The sequence below is a fragment of the Carcharodon carcharias genome, chromosome 2 (assembly GCF_017639515.1).
Source record: "Carcharodon carcharias isolate sCarCar2 chromosome 2, sCarCar2.pri, whole genome shotgun sequence".
Taxonomy (NCBI): Eukaryota; Metazoa; Chordata; class Chondrichthyes; order Lamniformes; family Lamnidae; genus Carcharodon; species Carcharodon carcharias.
In genome coordinates, this window is record NC_054468.1 from 221793474 (window position 1) to 221808553 (window position 15080).

The following is a 15080-nucleotide window of genomic DNA, read 5'->3' on the forward strand; positions in this document are numbered from 1 at the left end:
CCAAGAAAGTAGATGAAGGAAAGGCTGTGGATGTTGTCTACATGGACTTTAGTAAGGCCTTTGACAAGATCCTACATGGGAGTCTAATTCAGAAGGTTCAGACACTTGGTATCCATGGAGAGGCTGTAAACTGGATTCGAAATTGGTTGTGTGGGAGAAGACAGAGAGTGGTAGTGGATGATTGCTTCTCAGACTGGAGGCCTGTGATTAATGGTGTGCCTCAGGGAACTGTGCTGGGACCATTGTTGTTTGTTGCCTATATCAATGATCTGGATGATAATGTGGTAAATTGGATCAGCAAGTTTGCTGATGACACTAAGATTGGAGGTGTTGTGGACAGCGAGGAAGGATTTCAAAGCTTGCAGAGGGATCTGGACCAACTGGAAAAATGGGCCAGAAAATGGCAGATGGGATTTAATGCAGAAAAGTGTGAGGTGTTACATTTTGGAAGGACAAACTAAGGTAGGACATACACAGTAAATGGTAGGGCACTGAGGAGTGCGGAGGAACAAAGGAATCTGGGAGTTCATATATATAATTCCTTGAAAGTGGCGTCACAGGTAGACAGGGTTGTAAAGAAAGCTTTTGGCATACTGGCCTTCATAAATCAAAGTATTGAGTATAGGAGTTGGGATGTTATGGTGAGGTTGTATAAGACATTGGTGAGGCCAACTTTGGAGTATTGTGTGCAGTTCTGGTCGCCTAACTACAAGAAGGATATCAGTAAGATTGAAAGAGTGCAGAGAAGATTTACTAGGATGTTGCCGGGTCTTCAGGAGTTGAGTTACAGGGAAAGATTAAACAGGTTAGGACTTTATTCCTTGGAGCGTAGAAGAATGAGGGGAGATTTGATAGAAGTTTACAAAATTATGAGGAGTATAGACAGAGTAAATGTGAGTAGGCTCTTTCCACTTAGATTAGGAAAGATTAACACGAGAGGACATGGCTTTAGGGTGGAAGGGGAAAGGTTTAGGGGGAACATTAGGGGGAATGTGGGAGTGTGGAATGAGCTACCATCTGACGTGGTAAATGCGGGCTCATTCTTAAGTTTTAAGAATAAATTAGATAGATACATGGATGGGAGAGGTCTGGAGGGTTATGGACTGGGTACAGGTCAATGGGACTAGCGGAATAATATTTCGGCACAGACTAGAAGGGCCGAATGGCCTGTTTTTCTGTGCTGTAGTGTTCTATGGTTCTATGGTTCTACTAAATGAATACTTTGTATCTGTCGTTATCAAGGAGGGAGATGCTACCCAGGCCACGGTAACAGACGAGGAATCTCTGTCACTAGAAGGGTTCAGAATTGATAAGGAGGAAGTGTTGAATAGACTGTCGGTACTTAAAGTTGACAAGGTACCTGGACCAGGTGAGATACATCCAAGGATATTGAAGGAAATGAGAGTAGAAATTGCAGGGGCACTGGCCATAATCTTTCCGTCTTCCCTCAACTCAGTGTTGGTGCCAGATGACTGGAGAATTGCAAACATTATGCCCTTGTTCAAAAAAGGTTGTAAGGATAAGCCCAGCAATTACAGACCAGCCAGTTTGACTTCAGTGGTGGGCAAGAGTCTAGAAACAATTATTTGAGATAGAATTAGTAATCACTTCGAAAAACATGGGTTGATAAGGAAGAGCCAGCATGGATTTCTGAAGGGGAAATCATGTTTAACTAACTTGCTGGAGTTTTTTTGAAGAGGTAACAGATAAGGTCGATGAGGGTAATGCTGTTGATGTGGTGGACATGGACTTTCAAAAGGCATTTGACACAGTGCCACACAACAGACGTAAGAAACATTATTGCTCATGGAATAAAAGGGACAGTAGCAACGTGGATACAAAATTGGCTGAAAAATAGGAAGCAGAGGGTAATGGTCAATGGGTATTTTTCAGGCTGGAGGAAGGTTTGCAGTGGAATTCCCCAGGAGTCGGTCTTGGGACTCTTGCTTTTCCTGAAATATATATTAATAATCTAGAGCTTGGTGTGCAGGGGTCAATTTCAAAGTTTGTGGATAATACAAAGCTTGGGAGTGTTGTGAGCTGTGAGGACGATGGTGCGGAATTTCAAGAGGACATAGACAAGTTGGTGGAGTGGGCAGATAGTTGGCAGATGAAGTTCAATGCGGAGAAATGTGAGGTGATGCATTTTGGTAGAAAGAACATGAACAGACTATATAAAATAAGGGGTGAAATTTTGAAGCAAGTGCAAGAGCAAAAAGACAGGTGTATATGTGCATAGATCATTGACGGTGGTAGGACAGGAGAGCAGTTAATAAAGCATACAGTATCCTGGGCTTTATTAGTAGGGGCATAGAGTACAAGAGCAGGGAGGTTATGGTTATGCTGAATTTATATATGACACTCGTTAGACCTCAGCTGGAATATTGTGTACAGTTCTGGTCACCACATTATAGGAAGGATGTGAACACATTGGAGAGAGTGCAGAAGAGGTTTACAAGAATGGTTCCAGGGATGAGAAACTTCAGTTACAAAGATAGATTGGGGAGGTTGGGACTGTTCTCCTTGGAGAGAAGAAGGCTGAGAGGAGATTTGATAGAGATGTTCAAAATCATGAGGGGGCTGGACAGAGTAGATAGGGAGAAGCTGTTCCCACTCGTAAAAGGATCGAGAACGAGAGGGCACAGATTTAAAGTGATTTGCAAAAGAAGCAAATGTGAGGTTAGAAAAAGCTATTTCACACAACAAGTAGTTCAGGTCTGGAATGCGCTGCCTGGAAGTGTGGTGGAGGCAGGTTCAATTGAGGCATTCAAGAGGGTATTAGATGATTATTTGAATAGAAACCATATGCAATGGTACAGGGAAAAGGCAGGACAATGGCACTAGGTTATAATGCCCATTGAAGAGCTGGTGCAGACACGATGGGCTGAATGGACTCGATCTATGCTGTTAAAATTCTGTGATTCTGTAATGTTTCTCCAGATAGGGTGGAGAGAGGGAGAAGCTATTTCCCTGGTCAGCGGAGGCTAGCACTAGGGTATATAATCAAAAAATTAGAGCCAGATCTTTCCAGAATGTAGTTTGGAAACACTCCTACTTGCAAGGGGTGGCGGGAGTTTGGAACTCTCTTGCTAATGGCAGCTGATGATAGATGATTTGTTAATTTTAAGACTGAAGTTGATAGATGTTTGTTAACCAAAGGTGTTAAGGAATATGGAGAAAAGACGGGTATATGGAGTTAGGTCATAGGTCAGCCATGATCTCATTGAATGGTAGGGCAGGCTCGCAGGGCTGAATAGGTTTCTCCTGGTCCTTTACTCTTAAATCTTTCTTTAAATAATATTTGTCAGGGCCTTCCTTGCACGACTCCTTTAAACTGTTGCCTGTAGGTTGACAAATGCAATTTAATGTGCTTGAATCAAAATGAGATGCAGTTGCGTAAGTTTTACAGCCATAACTCATAAGACAATGGAATGGTACGTGGAGTAATGTAGGATTATCGTGTAGCCCCAGTGATCTATGGTCCAGCTTAAAATGCTATCAATCAGATCACTTGACACAAATGAATTAGCAAAAAAATGTACTACTTCCAGCTGATTAACCTCACGCCTGGGAGGTAATTGCGTCTGCCTGAGTGCCTTCCTTCTCATCATAGACACTGTGTAAGGTTCCTTTCCTTTGTGTGCCTGTATTGAGCTCAGGAAGTGCCTCCTTGCAAGTGTGAAGTGACGAGACTGTCTACAGCTGACAGGGCAGCTGTCTCTTCCTGTGAAAATAGCCAAATTCGCACTGGAACATTGTGATGCGAGTTAAAACTCTCCCAAAGTCTGTGCCCAGGTCTACACTGTGGATTTTGGGGCTTGTTTTCTCAATCAAAGCAAATCCATATTGTCCTCCGCAGAAAGGCACTTGCTTTAATCAAATCCTCCCTGGTAATTCACCCAACATGACCCTCCTTCTAGTCTTGTGCCTGGGTATCAATAGGCTGATGAACTGTGGCGTGCATCGCAGACCAGCCTGATCCTGTCCTCAAGATAAAAGGAAAATACTGCGGATGCTGGAGATCAGAAATAAAACCAGAAAAGGCTGGAAAAACTCAGCAGGTCTGATAGTATCTGTGGAGAGAGAAGCAGAGTTAACATTTTGAGTCTGTAAGACTCTTTTTCAAAGCTACAGAGAAGTAGAAGTGTGATGGAATTTATACTGTTTAAGGGGGGGTGGAGCAGGTAATACTGGGTAGGAGGATATTTTTATATTTTATTTACTTTATTTTTATCATTTATTTGTTGCTTTATCCCTTTTTTATCTCTTTTTGATCCCTTTTCCTATCCTTTTTCCCCAATCACCGTCCCCTCCCCTCCCCCCACCCCACCCCACCCCCAGTAGGGCCATCAGTTACTTGTTCTATGTTGTTCTTTCACAGACTGCTGTCCCTTGCTCTGCTATTAGCACATTCTGTTTTCTCACTTTTATGCTGCCATCAGCCCTTAGTCCTTACCACTACCATTACCACTCCCTTTGTCTTGTGTCCATGACATCTTTGTCAATCTCCCCTTAGCCCCCACCTGTCGCTGGCCTTCTATCCAGCTTCACCTGCTCCACCTCCCCTTAACAGTATAAATTTCATTACACTTCTACGTCTCTTTAGCTCTGAAGAAGGATCATACGGACTCGAAACATAACTCTTTCCCTCTCCACAGAAGCTGTCAGACCTGCTGAGTTTTCCCAGCATTTTCTGTTTTTATTTCCAATCCTGTCCTTGCTTGATCTGTGCAGCATGAGTCACTGGATAGTACATGTATTAGCCAATACTGAAATATAGTTAGCTAGAGAGGGAGAGAAATTGGGTATACTACAGTAAATTGTACTAAGACGTCTGTTTTATACAGATAATGATGCTTATAACTACCAGACGATTAACTCTTTGAATAGCAACAGCAAAGTTCACAGGTTAATTACTGCTTGCATTTTGATGACAAAATTTCTATATTGTAGTTTTACTCCTTTGTTCAAATTCCTCAGTATAATTCTCAAATGAAGCATTGCACATTCCCATTAACTGACCCCTTAACATCTTAGAATGACTTCGACCATTCCCTGGTCCATCATAAACATGTCTCTCTCTCGCTCCAACTCCATTTCTCAATCCAGAAATCTCCCCTCCTTTGAGTGCACAAACCTTTTCTGTGTCTCAACACCACGTGCTGCACCACTGTGTCATGTCTGCACAGAAATTCACTGCCCCCTTAGTCACATTTTTCATCTGTACCAACTCCAATGCTCCCTTAATAACTCCAGGGAGCTCTTTTCACTACCCAAGGTTTCACTTCAACAAGCCCTTCAATAGCATCTTGTGCTGACTATCAGACAGCCATGGGCTATTCGGCAATTTTATCATTGGTCTGTACAATGCACTTCCCTTGCAACCCCCACCCCCCACTCACTCTCCCTTTAACATGCATTTTTAACACTTAGCCAATCACCTCTACTGCTTCCTCGCTTTTCCACGCTCTCCCACTCACAAGGGAACATAACGGTGCCAGAAGGATAACAATAGGAATTAACTCCGCTCTATTCTGTTTACAGTCCAACCTTTAACCCCCTGACCTCATCAACCCTGGCCCAAATTTCACACCTCTCAGTATCCCTTCCCTCACCCCCAACACCCCACAGGTTCTCCTGCTGGCCAGCTCAACCACACTCCACCTCACTAATCACAATGTCTAGTTAATTATTTTGTAATATGTAGCACTTGGATGCTTTCCATAATTACAAGTGATTAAATCAAATGGTGACATTGGCAGTGAAGTCCAAATTAAAGAGATTTATTGGCCCACTAGGACAAAATTAATTGGCACATCGTGCTGACCTTTCATTCAACAATTGATTAACCTGACTGGTTCCACTCGTTACAGGTGTAGGTTGGGACCCGAGTGCAACGTTAACTAGGGCCTGAATTGGCTTTGCTCTGTGAGGACAGAATAAGGAATATGCCTCCAGACCCTACAGGTTCAAATTCAACCTCCATCTCCCATCCTCTTTCTGAATGTGAGACCCCCTCCCCCCCAGAAAAATCACCCCTGCCGCTCCCCACCCCACCCCACCCCACAACCTCGAGAATCCCACCTTACCGGAGGGCAGGTAGGAAAGTTACTTGCTCATCATTGAAAAGCAGAAAGGAAACGTGAATTGAAAACAGAAAATGCTGGAAATACTCAGCAGGTTATGGCAGCATTCCGTGGAGAGAGAGAAACAGAGTTCAACCTTTCAGGGCCCGTGACCTTTCATCGGAAGTGGGCAACGTCAGGGATGTAATAGGTTTTGAGCAAGGAGTGGGTAAGGATAAGGGCCAAAGGAGGGTCTGCGATACTGTGAAAGACGGGAGAGATTGAATGACAGAAGAGTTAATTTTCCAGGGTCAAAGGAAATGGAGATAGAAACATAGAAACTAGGAGCAGGAGTAGGCCATTCGGTCCTTCGAGCCTGCTCCGCCATTCATTATGATCATGGCTGATCATCCAACTCAATAGCCTGCTCCTGCTTTCTCCTCAAATCCTTTGATCCCTTTCACTCCAAGAGCTATATTTAACTCCTTCTTGAAAACATACAATGTTTTGGTCTTAACTACTTTCTGTGGTAACAAATTCCACAGGCTCCCCACACTCTCTGGGTGAAGAAATTTCTCCTCATCTCAGTCCTAAATGGACTACCCTGTATCCTCAAACTGTGAGCCCTAGTTCTGGATACTCTTCCTGCATCTACCCTGTCTAGTCCTGTTAGATGGGGCAAGAGAAGAGACAAAGAAACAAAAGATGTGCCTAGAGCAGGAGTACTGCTGTCTTCAGAAAAAGAAATAAGAGAAAAACCTAAACAAGCAAAGAAAGGAAAACAGAATGGGCACCGAGATTACGGTCCGAGTACTTGTCAGCACTGCTTCCTGTTGAAAAGCTGTGGGCGGCTAAAATCTAGCTCGCTCTCTTCAGTCAGGAATCGTTCATTCTTTTGACAGGCCGTCTTGTTTAGTAATATTACCGTTTTTTCCCTTCATGGTAGATCAGAACATAACTATGGAGGTTTCCTCAAGCACGCCTTTGGCTACCTTAAAACAGGGCTACCCAAGTTGTGGGCCGCCACCCACCACCCCCCCCAACCCCCACACCCCCAATGGGGTCGCAAGGGCTGAGAGCTCTGAGGCAAGTGGAGCTCTGACCGAGTGTTAACAGCTTCAAGGCCCCCTTAAATCCATGCATACTTTTTAATGGCGGTGTGGCCGAACTGACCGATCTTTCGAAGCCTGATTCTTTCTCCAAAAAAAGCCAGTGAAAAGGCGGATGCTTTTTTATTTAAACTCCCTGCAGTTTAAACAGCCGCCCCCTCACTCTCACAGCTCTTCCAACACTGCCCCCGCTCCCTGCTCTCACAGCTCTACCCCACCCCCAACACCAGCACCCCGCCCCCCCCACCCACACCTGGCTCACACAGGGGTTACAACAATTTCCAAGCCTCAAAGTTAGGGTCACAATGGGAAAAAGTTTGGGAAGCGCTACCTTAACACCTGCTAGAATCATCAATCTCTTCTCAAAAAGCCAACCTTCAATCTCTCTGTCCTCTTGAGCTAGACCAAGACCATTCTCCTATTTGATACTAGACCAGGAGGGGGCGATGGCACAGAAATGGAGCTCAAAGGGGAGGCGGCACTCAGTCAATGCTATTGTTATGCTTCACTTATACAGGGCACTGGCGATGCCACATCTGGAGTATCGTGTATAGTATTGGTTTCTTTATTTAAGGAAGGATATGAATGCATTGGAAGCAGTTCAAAGAAGGTTTAATATACTAATACCTGGAATGGGTGGGTTGTCTTATGAGGAAAGGTTGAAATGACTAGGCTTGTATCCACTGGAGTTTAGAAGAGTCAGAGGTGGCTTGATTGAAACATATAAGATCCTGAGGGGTCTTAACAGGGTGGATGTGGGAAGGATGACTCCTCTTGTGTGGGTATCTAGTATGAGGGGGTTGCCCATTCAGGACAGAGATGAGGAGAAATGTTTTCTCTCAGAGGGTCGTGAGTCTTTGGAACTCTCTTCCTCAAAAGACGGTGGAAGCAGGGTCTTTGGATATTTTTAAGGCAGAGCTGGATAGATTCTTGATAAGCAAGGGGGTGAAAGGTTATCGGGGGTAGGCAGGAATGGGGAGTTGAGGTGACAGTCAGATCAGCCATGATCTTATTGAGTGGTGGAGCAGGCTCAAAGAGCTGAGCGGCCCTTCTCCTGCTCCTAATTCGAATGTTCATATGTTCGAAGGCAGTGGAGCGGTCGGGAGGATGAAACATGCCGCTCATCGAGCCTCAGGACCTTTTTGCCACCTTGAGGTTTGGTGTCTCCAGCTCCACCAACTCCAACTCGTTCACATCGCTGCAGCAGGATTGAGCGCCCTTACACACATTAGTTGTTGGTGACACTCAATGGCTCCCAACTCCCCAGTCTAGGTTTCAACACCCTCATCCTCAACTTCAAACCTGCCTGCGATCGTGGCTGGGATTTTCTGGTCCTCTCGTGGCAGGACCAGCTTCGGGGGACGCGGTGGGCAAGCCAAAAGCCCGCTGACTTTCAGAGGGGCTGGAAGATCCCGGCCCGTGTCCATCTCTCCACACTGTTCTAGCTCTATGTCCAGGACACGTCCTCCGCCCTTCTGTAAATGCCTCCTGTTCCTCCCTCGTCAGCCTCCCCTTTAAACAATGACGAACAGGAAAAGAGCCTCTGCTCCATCCAGGCGGCCCCTCAGTAATGCAATACCTTGGGTATCACAATACAGACACTCCCCACTCTTCCCATGTGGTCCCCTGGGAGAAGCTAAAAAATAGATTAAAACCCCAGGCCAATTTAAGAGAAAAAAAAAAACAGGATGATTTGAAGAAGAGCAGGGGAGTTCTCTCCGGGGCCCTGAGCAATATTTATCCCTCAACAAACATCATCGCAACAGGTTATCTGGTAGTTGTTGAACTGCTGTTGGTGGGATCTTGCTGTGCACAAACTGCCTACACTGCAACAAGTGTTAACGCTTCGGAGATGCTACATTGGCTGCGAAGCACTTTGCAACACCCTGAGGTTAAGAAAGGCGCTACTTAAACGCAAGGCAAATGTTTCCTCGTATTTCACACTTCGGTGACGGTGAAGGGGTGGGGTGGGGTGGGGTAGACTGTTGTTGTGGCTCAGCTGTCTCAGAATGCACAGCAGGAGTCAAAATTCTCTTATTAAATTTTCATAAAACACTCGGTACCCAGCTGAATTTGAATCAAAACCGCCCTCGATATAATGAAAATCTTTCATTCTCTCTCGGAGTTGTAAAGGTCCTCAGGTGAAACGAGCCGGCGTTGTTCTACACCAGCTGGGAGCCACACATGTGGCACTGTCCATAATGTGGCAGCAAACAGTCTACTTCAGTCACGGGGGTCGTAAAGATGGCGGGGCGTAGGGAATGGAGGAGAGGAAGGGTGATTCGCATTAAGGCATGGATCTTAGGCTCAAAGCTGCAGTAGGAGACACCGTCTGATTTACCCTACATAACTCTCTGTTAGGCCTGACCTGGGAGTGCCTGATGCCAACACTGGTGAATAATGTGTTTGATTATCTTACACTGACATCCTTTCCTCTGATACATACAAAAATTCACTCCAGCTCTTTTCCTTAATGTACAGCAAATTAAATTAAACTGGATGCTCATTCAAGGAGTAAGAATAACCCATGATTTTTGCCCCAGATTTATTTAGAAAATGACAATACCACTTGTGTCAGATATAAAATTTGACCAGGCTGTACAGACAGGGAAAGAACATGTCACTATAATCCCACATAATCACTATAAACAAACGGATTAAAAAGGTAGGAAGAGTATAGAACAGGAATTTGGAGAAATGACAGGGGGAGATAGTGGCATAGTGGTAACATCACTAGACTAGTAACTCAGAGACCAAGGCTAATGCTCTGAGGACACAGGTACAAGTCTTGCCACAGCATATAAAAATCTGAATGAAGTTATCATTGATTGTCAGGTTCACTAATATCCTTTTAGGGAAGGAAATCTGCTTTCCTAACCTGCTCTGGCCTATATGTGACTCCAGACCCACAGTGATATGGTTGATTCTTAACTGAAATGGCCTAACAAGCCCCTCAGTTCAAGGCCAATTACAGATAGGCAACAAATGCTGCCATTGTCAACAATACCCAAATCCTTCAAGAATAAATAAAGAACTGTGGCCAGAAAGATAGAACTCACTATTAACACAAGTGGCAGTGTAGCCTCAATGGCTTACTCCTCTTCCAAGAGGATAAATTATCCTCTAGCACAACTTGGCTACAGTTGCCAACTCTGCTCTATTGTTACCCTGGAGGTCCATCACATGACCCCCCCTGAACTCCAAGTGGTCACTTCCACCAAGCCTATCAATCCCTTCCAGATATGTATCACTCTCATAAATCTTCTCTGCACCCTCTCCAGTGCCTCTATATCCTTCTTATAATATGGCAACCAGAACTGCATAAAGTAGTCTAACCAAGGTTCAAAATGGGTTTAATATAATCTCTCTACTTTTTGATTCCATCCCTCTAGAAATAAACCCTAGTCCTTGGTTTGTTTTTTTATGGCCTCGCTAACCTGTGACGCAACTTTTAGTGATTTATATATTCGTACTTTGAGATCCCTTTGTTCCCCTGCCCTAGCTAGATTTGCACCTTCTACATAATAAGTGACCTCCCTATTTTGGCATAAGGGATAGGAAGAGACAATATAGACTTAATAGTAAAGAGTGTGCAGAGACAGAGGGAATTGGGGTTCAGGTGGCCGGACATATTGACAGAGCAGTCGGCAAAGTGTTTGGAAACTAAGGTTTCACAAATAGACGTTTTGAGTACAAAAACAGGGAAGTTGAGCTGAACTTTTATAAGGCTCTGGTTGGGCCATAACTCAAGTATTGCATCCAGTTCTGGTCACCACACTTTAGGAAGGATGTGAGGTGCCATGAGATGGTGCAGAAGAGATTCACTAGAATGGTTCCAGGGATGAGGGATTTTAGCTACGAGGTTAGTTTGGAGAAACTGGGGTTGTTCTCCTTGGAGCAAAGAAGATTGAGGGGAGATTTGATAGAAGTGTAGAAGATTATGACAGGTTTAGATAAGGTAGACAAGGAAGAACCGTTCCCATTATTTCATGGTACAAGGACTGGAAGGACCCAGGTTTTGGGCAAGAGATGCAAGGGGGACGTGAGGAAGCACATTTTTTTTAATCAGAGTGAGTGGTAATGACCTGGAACTCGCTGTCCAGAAAATTGGTGGAAGCAAAGATGATTAATGATTTCAAAAGAAATTGGATAGGAAAGAAACTTGAGGTGCTACAGGGATATAGCGGGAGTGTGGGTCTGCCTGGATTGACCTACAGAGAACTGGCATGGGCTTGATGGGCCAAATGGCCTCCAACTGCGCCGTTACGACTCTACAACACAGCTGGAATTGTGCCCATGGAGTCATTAAGTAGGGAGACTAGTGGGCTCAACTGTGCTGCTCCTCTAGTTGAATACTCAGACTCCATGTTCTGTCAAGGCTCATATGCCAGCTGGGTCAAGGTACCAAGGTGCCCAGCACCCAATGAACCAAAGTAATCAGGGGAGAGGACAATAAATTGGGTAAACTTATACAGGAAGAGAAGTGTTATTAGATGTTTTTTCTCTCAATTCTAATCCCTGGTTAGTCCGGCATTGTGTAATTTTTTTTTTGTTCTCAAATGTAGACACTCCAGTTCCTGAAGGGACAAGAGCTATGAACAGCAAATAAATAGAAATCAATACAGGGCCGATTCAATTAACCAACTTGTTAGTTGGTAGAAGGGCTCTTTGGTCTCTCAGAGGACAGCTGGCTCATTCCTCCTTGTACATTTCAAATGCTGATTCTTCTGTCAGGTAACATTTAACTGGAGTGTTTATGTGGGCCACTGCCAACCGATCAGAATAGATCAGACTTTATGTCGGCTATTCAGCATCTCCCCCCCACCCCCGTCAGACTTATTCTGCTTCAGTCTCGGGTCTAATTGATCTTAGGTCCTCAGTACCAGTTTTAGGACGACACCCTTCATGTCATAAACTTCAAAACCTTACAAACAAGAAGAGTTACTGTCTGTGTGACGTTCGGAAAACCCCTTGCGCAATCTGCCCAGTTTCAGAACTGGTTACCCTCACCGCAGGATCACAGAATTTTAATGGCACAGGAGGAGGCCGTTCAGCCCATCATGTCTGCACTGGCTCTCCGAATGAGCATTATCACTCAGTGCCATTCTCCTGCCTTTTCCCCCGTAACCCTGCACGTTGTTTCTATTCAAATAATCACCTAATGTCCTCCCGAATGCTTCAATTGAACCTGCCTCCACCACAATTCCGGGTAGTGCACTCCAGACTCGAACCAGCCAGAGCAATCAAGGCAACTCGGAAATTCAACTGAATTCAACCCTGAAAGAAGTGGATGGAAAGGTACTGATGTAACCCGATTCCTTACATGGTTCGGGTCCTCAATTACGTACTTAAATGATGAAATGTGTAGGTACTTCAGTGCTAGTAATGTAGGAATTTTAATATAATTTTAATTCAATTTTATCTTTTCTTTAATATCACATCCACCACTTACCTGTTAACCGCTGAATTTGTTTGTCTACTTTTGTTATCACATGATTGTTACACGTTTGCACGTTTTAACCTGATTACTTAAGCTACATACGAATTTTTTGATGTAAGTCGCATGGAATTCAGCCTTTGGGCTGTGGACCTGATTCTTGAATAAAATACCATTATTAAATTGCAGAGAGCCTCTGCTTACCATGACTGGGAAGAGGGTTGTCAATTCTGGTTGCACTTAATCCAGGAGGTGTCATCCAGTCTCCAATTGCTCCCACCCCGCACTCCTGCCATTGGTTACCTGAAAGGACTGAGACCGAGCAGCCCATCCCACTGCCAATCGGGAAGGGACTGGAATCTGTTACCCAGTTGGACAATCCTTGACTGTCAGTCAAACAGCCTTCATCCGCCCCTGACATCCCCAATTATTGAATAAGCTAATAAACAAAAGGCTTCAAAAGGAAGTGAAAACAAGGTAATTTTTAAAAAAAGATCAACTACAATATTTCTCCAGGGCTTGTTTGCAGCAGTTCCTGGGACATTAATTTTTGATTCCTGGGTACTCGAGGAGAATCCTAGAGTAAACCGTCAACCTTATGCGTAACATTCTCCGCCTCCTGCATTGCTGCTTACCTTTCCCATCCCTGGGTTGTCCTTCACCTTGTTGATGGCCCTGAGCAGACATGGTGGTGCTGGGGGCGGGGACATCTGCAGAATGCCGCTGAAGTTGGTCGGGAAGGGCGGGGACTCGGATACGTTCGGAGTAGGAGACCGATGATGTTTCTTCTTCTTGGAGGACAGGTTGAGTTTCTGGGCAGCTCTGGAGAAACAAAAACAAATAAATGAGTGAAAGGAAGGTGAGAGACAACAAGCAGCTGGACCTCCGGGCTAAAGGAATGGAGGTTGGGCAAGAGCTTGAGAGACAAACTGTAAAACTCAGTGTCACAGAGTCAATTCAGAGATTCCATTCTCTCTTCTGCACTGGGAAGCCTCACTCAATGGGAGGTGGATGCAGAGAACTGATGCTATGTTGTAGCTCTGCCCCCTAAATGGGAGCAGGGAGCTTAGCCCTTACGTTAAAGAAACAAGCAACAATAGGACAACAGACTTCACTCCAAGTACCAAGCCACCTGCTACATATAGGGGTCCAGATTAACATTAGCCTCAAGAGCAAATGCTGAGGTTTATCAACAGCATTGAAAACACAGTGACATTTTCAGTTGTGCATACAAGGGGATTCCTCACCATTCGTAGGACGCAGTGAAGATTCCATCCTTTGTATTTGAGGTTAGTTCCATTATAAAGGGATGCCTGGCTCTTGTGAATGTGCCACATACAGGGCAGAAAGTTGAGGAATTATTTAAGAAACGTGATGCTGTGGTGGTTCTCCCTGGCCTTTAGACTTAGGAAGGGTAGAATCCACGCCCCCCCCCCACCCCCCACCTCACCTGTATCCCCATCCATGTTCCAGTGATTTGTATCAAAGCCATATTCTGCCACAGGATTCAAACTACAGTGCTATTGAGTCTTTCTTCACACAGTATTACTGGTAAAGAGGACATTTTGTATAAGTCACATTTGTTACTATTACAAGTTAACATTAATCCCTTTATTGTGGGATTTGATTTGCTACTTATTGGGTATTCATTATCGCAGGGACTGAGTTTCCATGGCTGTTGCTACTCCATGTTTAAGGATGACATAACAAAATGTTTGCCGATTTTCTCTGCTCCTTCCCTGAAGGAATTCTCGCTTGTTGCTTGGCTAGCCAAGCCAGACAATGATTATTGCTAAAACAATATTTTGCTTTTATGCTTTTATCTAAATGATTATTGCTGAGTTATTTTGCATGGTTGGATTCTTAACCCAATCTCTGCTCTGAAACACTGTCGATACATCCATTGTGTATCAGGGAATTGCTGAACAACAAATCAGGAAGGGTAACCCTCATTAATTTGGCCCCCTTCCTAGTCCTGGGGCAGTGGTGCCAAATTTCAAGCCTGAATGCTGCTCTAGTAAAGATCCAGTAATTCAACAAAGGGCAGGGATTGCATTTCGGATCCCACTGGATCCTTTGGCCACTTGGGCTAAGGTGGACCTAACATAAACTGTTTCATTCCTCCATCCATTTTCTTTCATGCAATATGAGATCATATCTTCTTTTTATTGAAGAGCGCAGAATGAGAAAAGGTTAGATGAACCATCAGGATTCTTTCCATTAGACCACGTACAATCTCTAATATCAGACACACTTAAACCATCGAGACTTCTAGAGATAGATTTCTCCACAGCACTGCTATTGAACAACAGAATATCAATTCAAGAATCGTTGCAGATCCCATTGTTCAATTCTGAATGATTCAATTCCTTGCCAAGCTATCATTTTCCATCAAGTATTGGATTGCCTGTCAGTAGCCAATGCTAATATCCTTCACTCCCATTCATAGCCAGCAGGGTCTAACTGATT

General features: G+C 44.4%; 1 protein-coding gene across 1 annotated transcript in view; it reads right to left on the reverse strand.

Annotated features, from left to right (window-relative positions):
- The window catches only part of kif26ba (kinesin family member 26Ba), a 316541-nt gene that overhangs the window by 100677 nt on the left and 200784 nt on the right, over positions 1–15080 (reverse strand). Inside the window, exon 5 of the mRNA XM_041182843.1 lies at positions 13247–13433. Coding sequence (XP_041038777.1) covers positions 13247–13433 — 187 coding nt within the window. The remainder of the gene's footprint in view (positions 1–13246; positions 13434–15080) is intronic.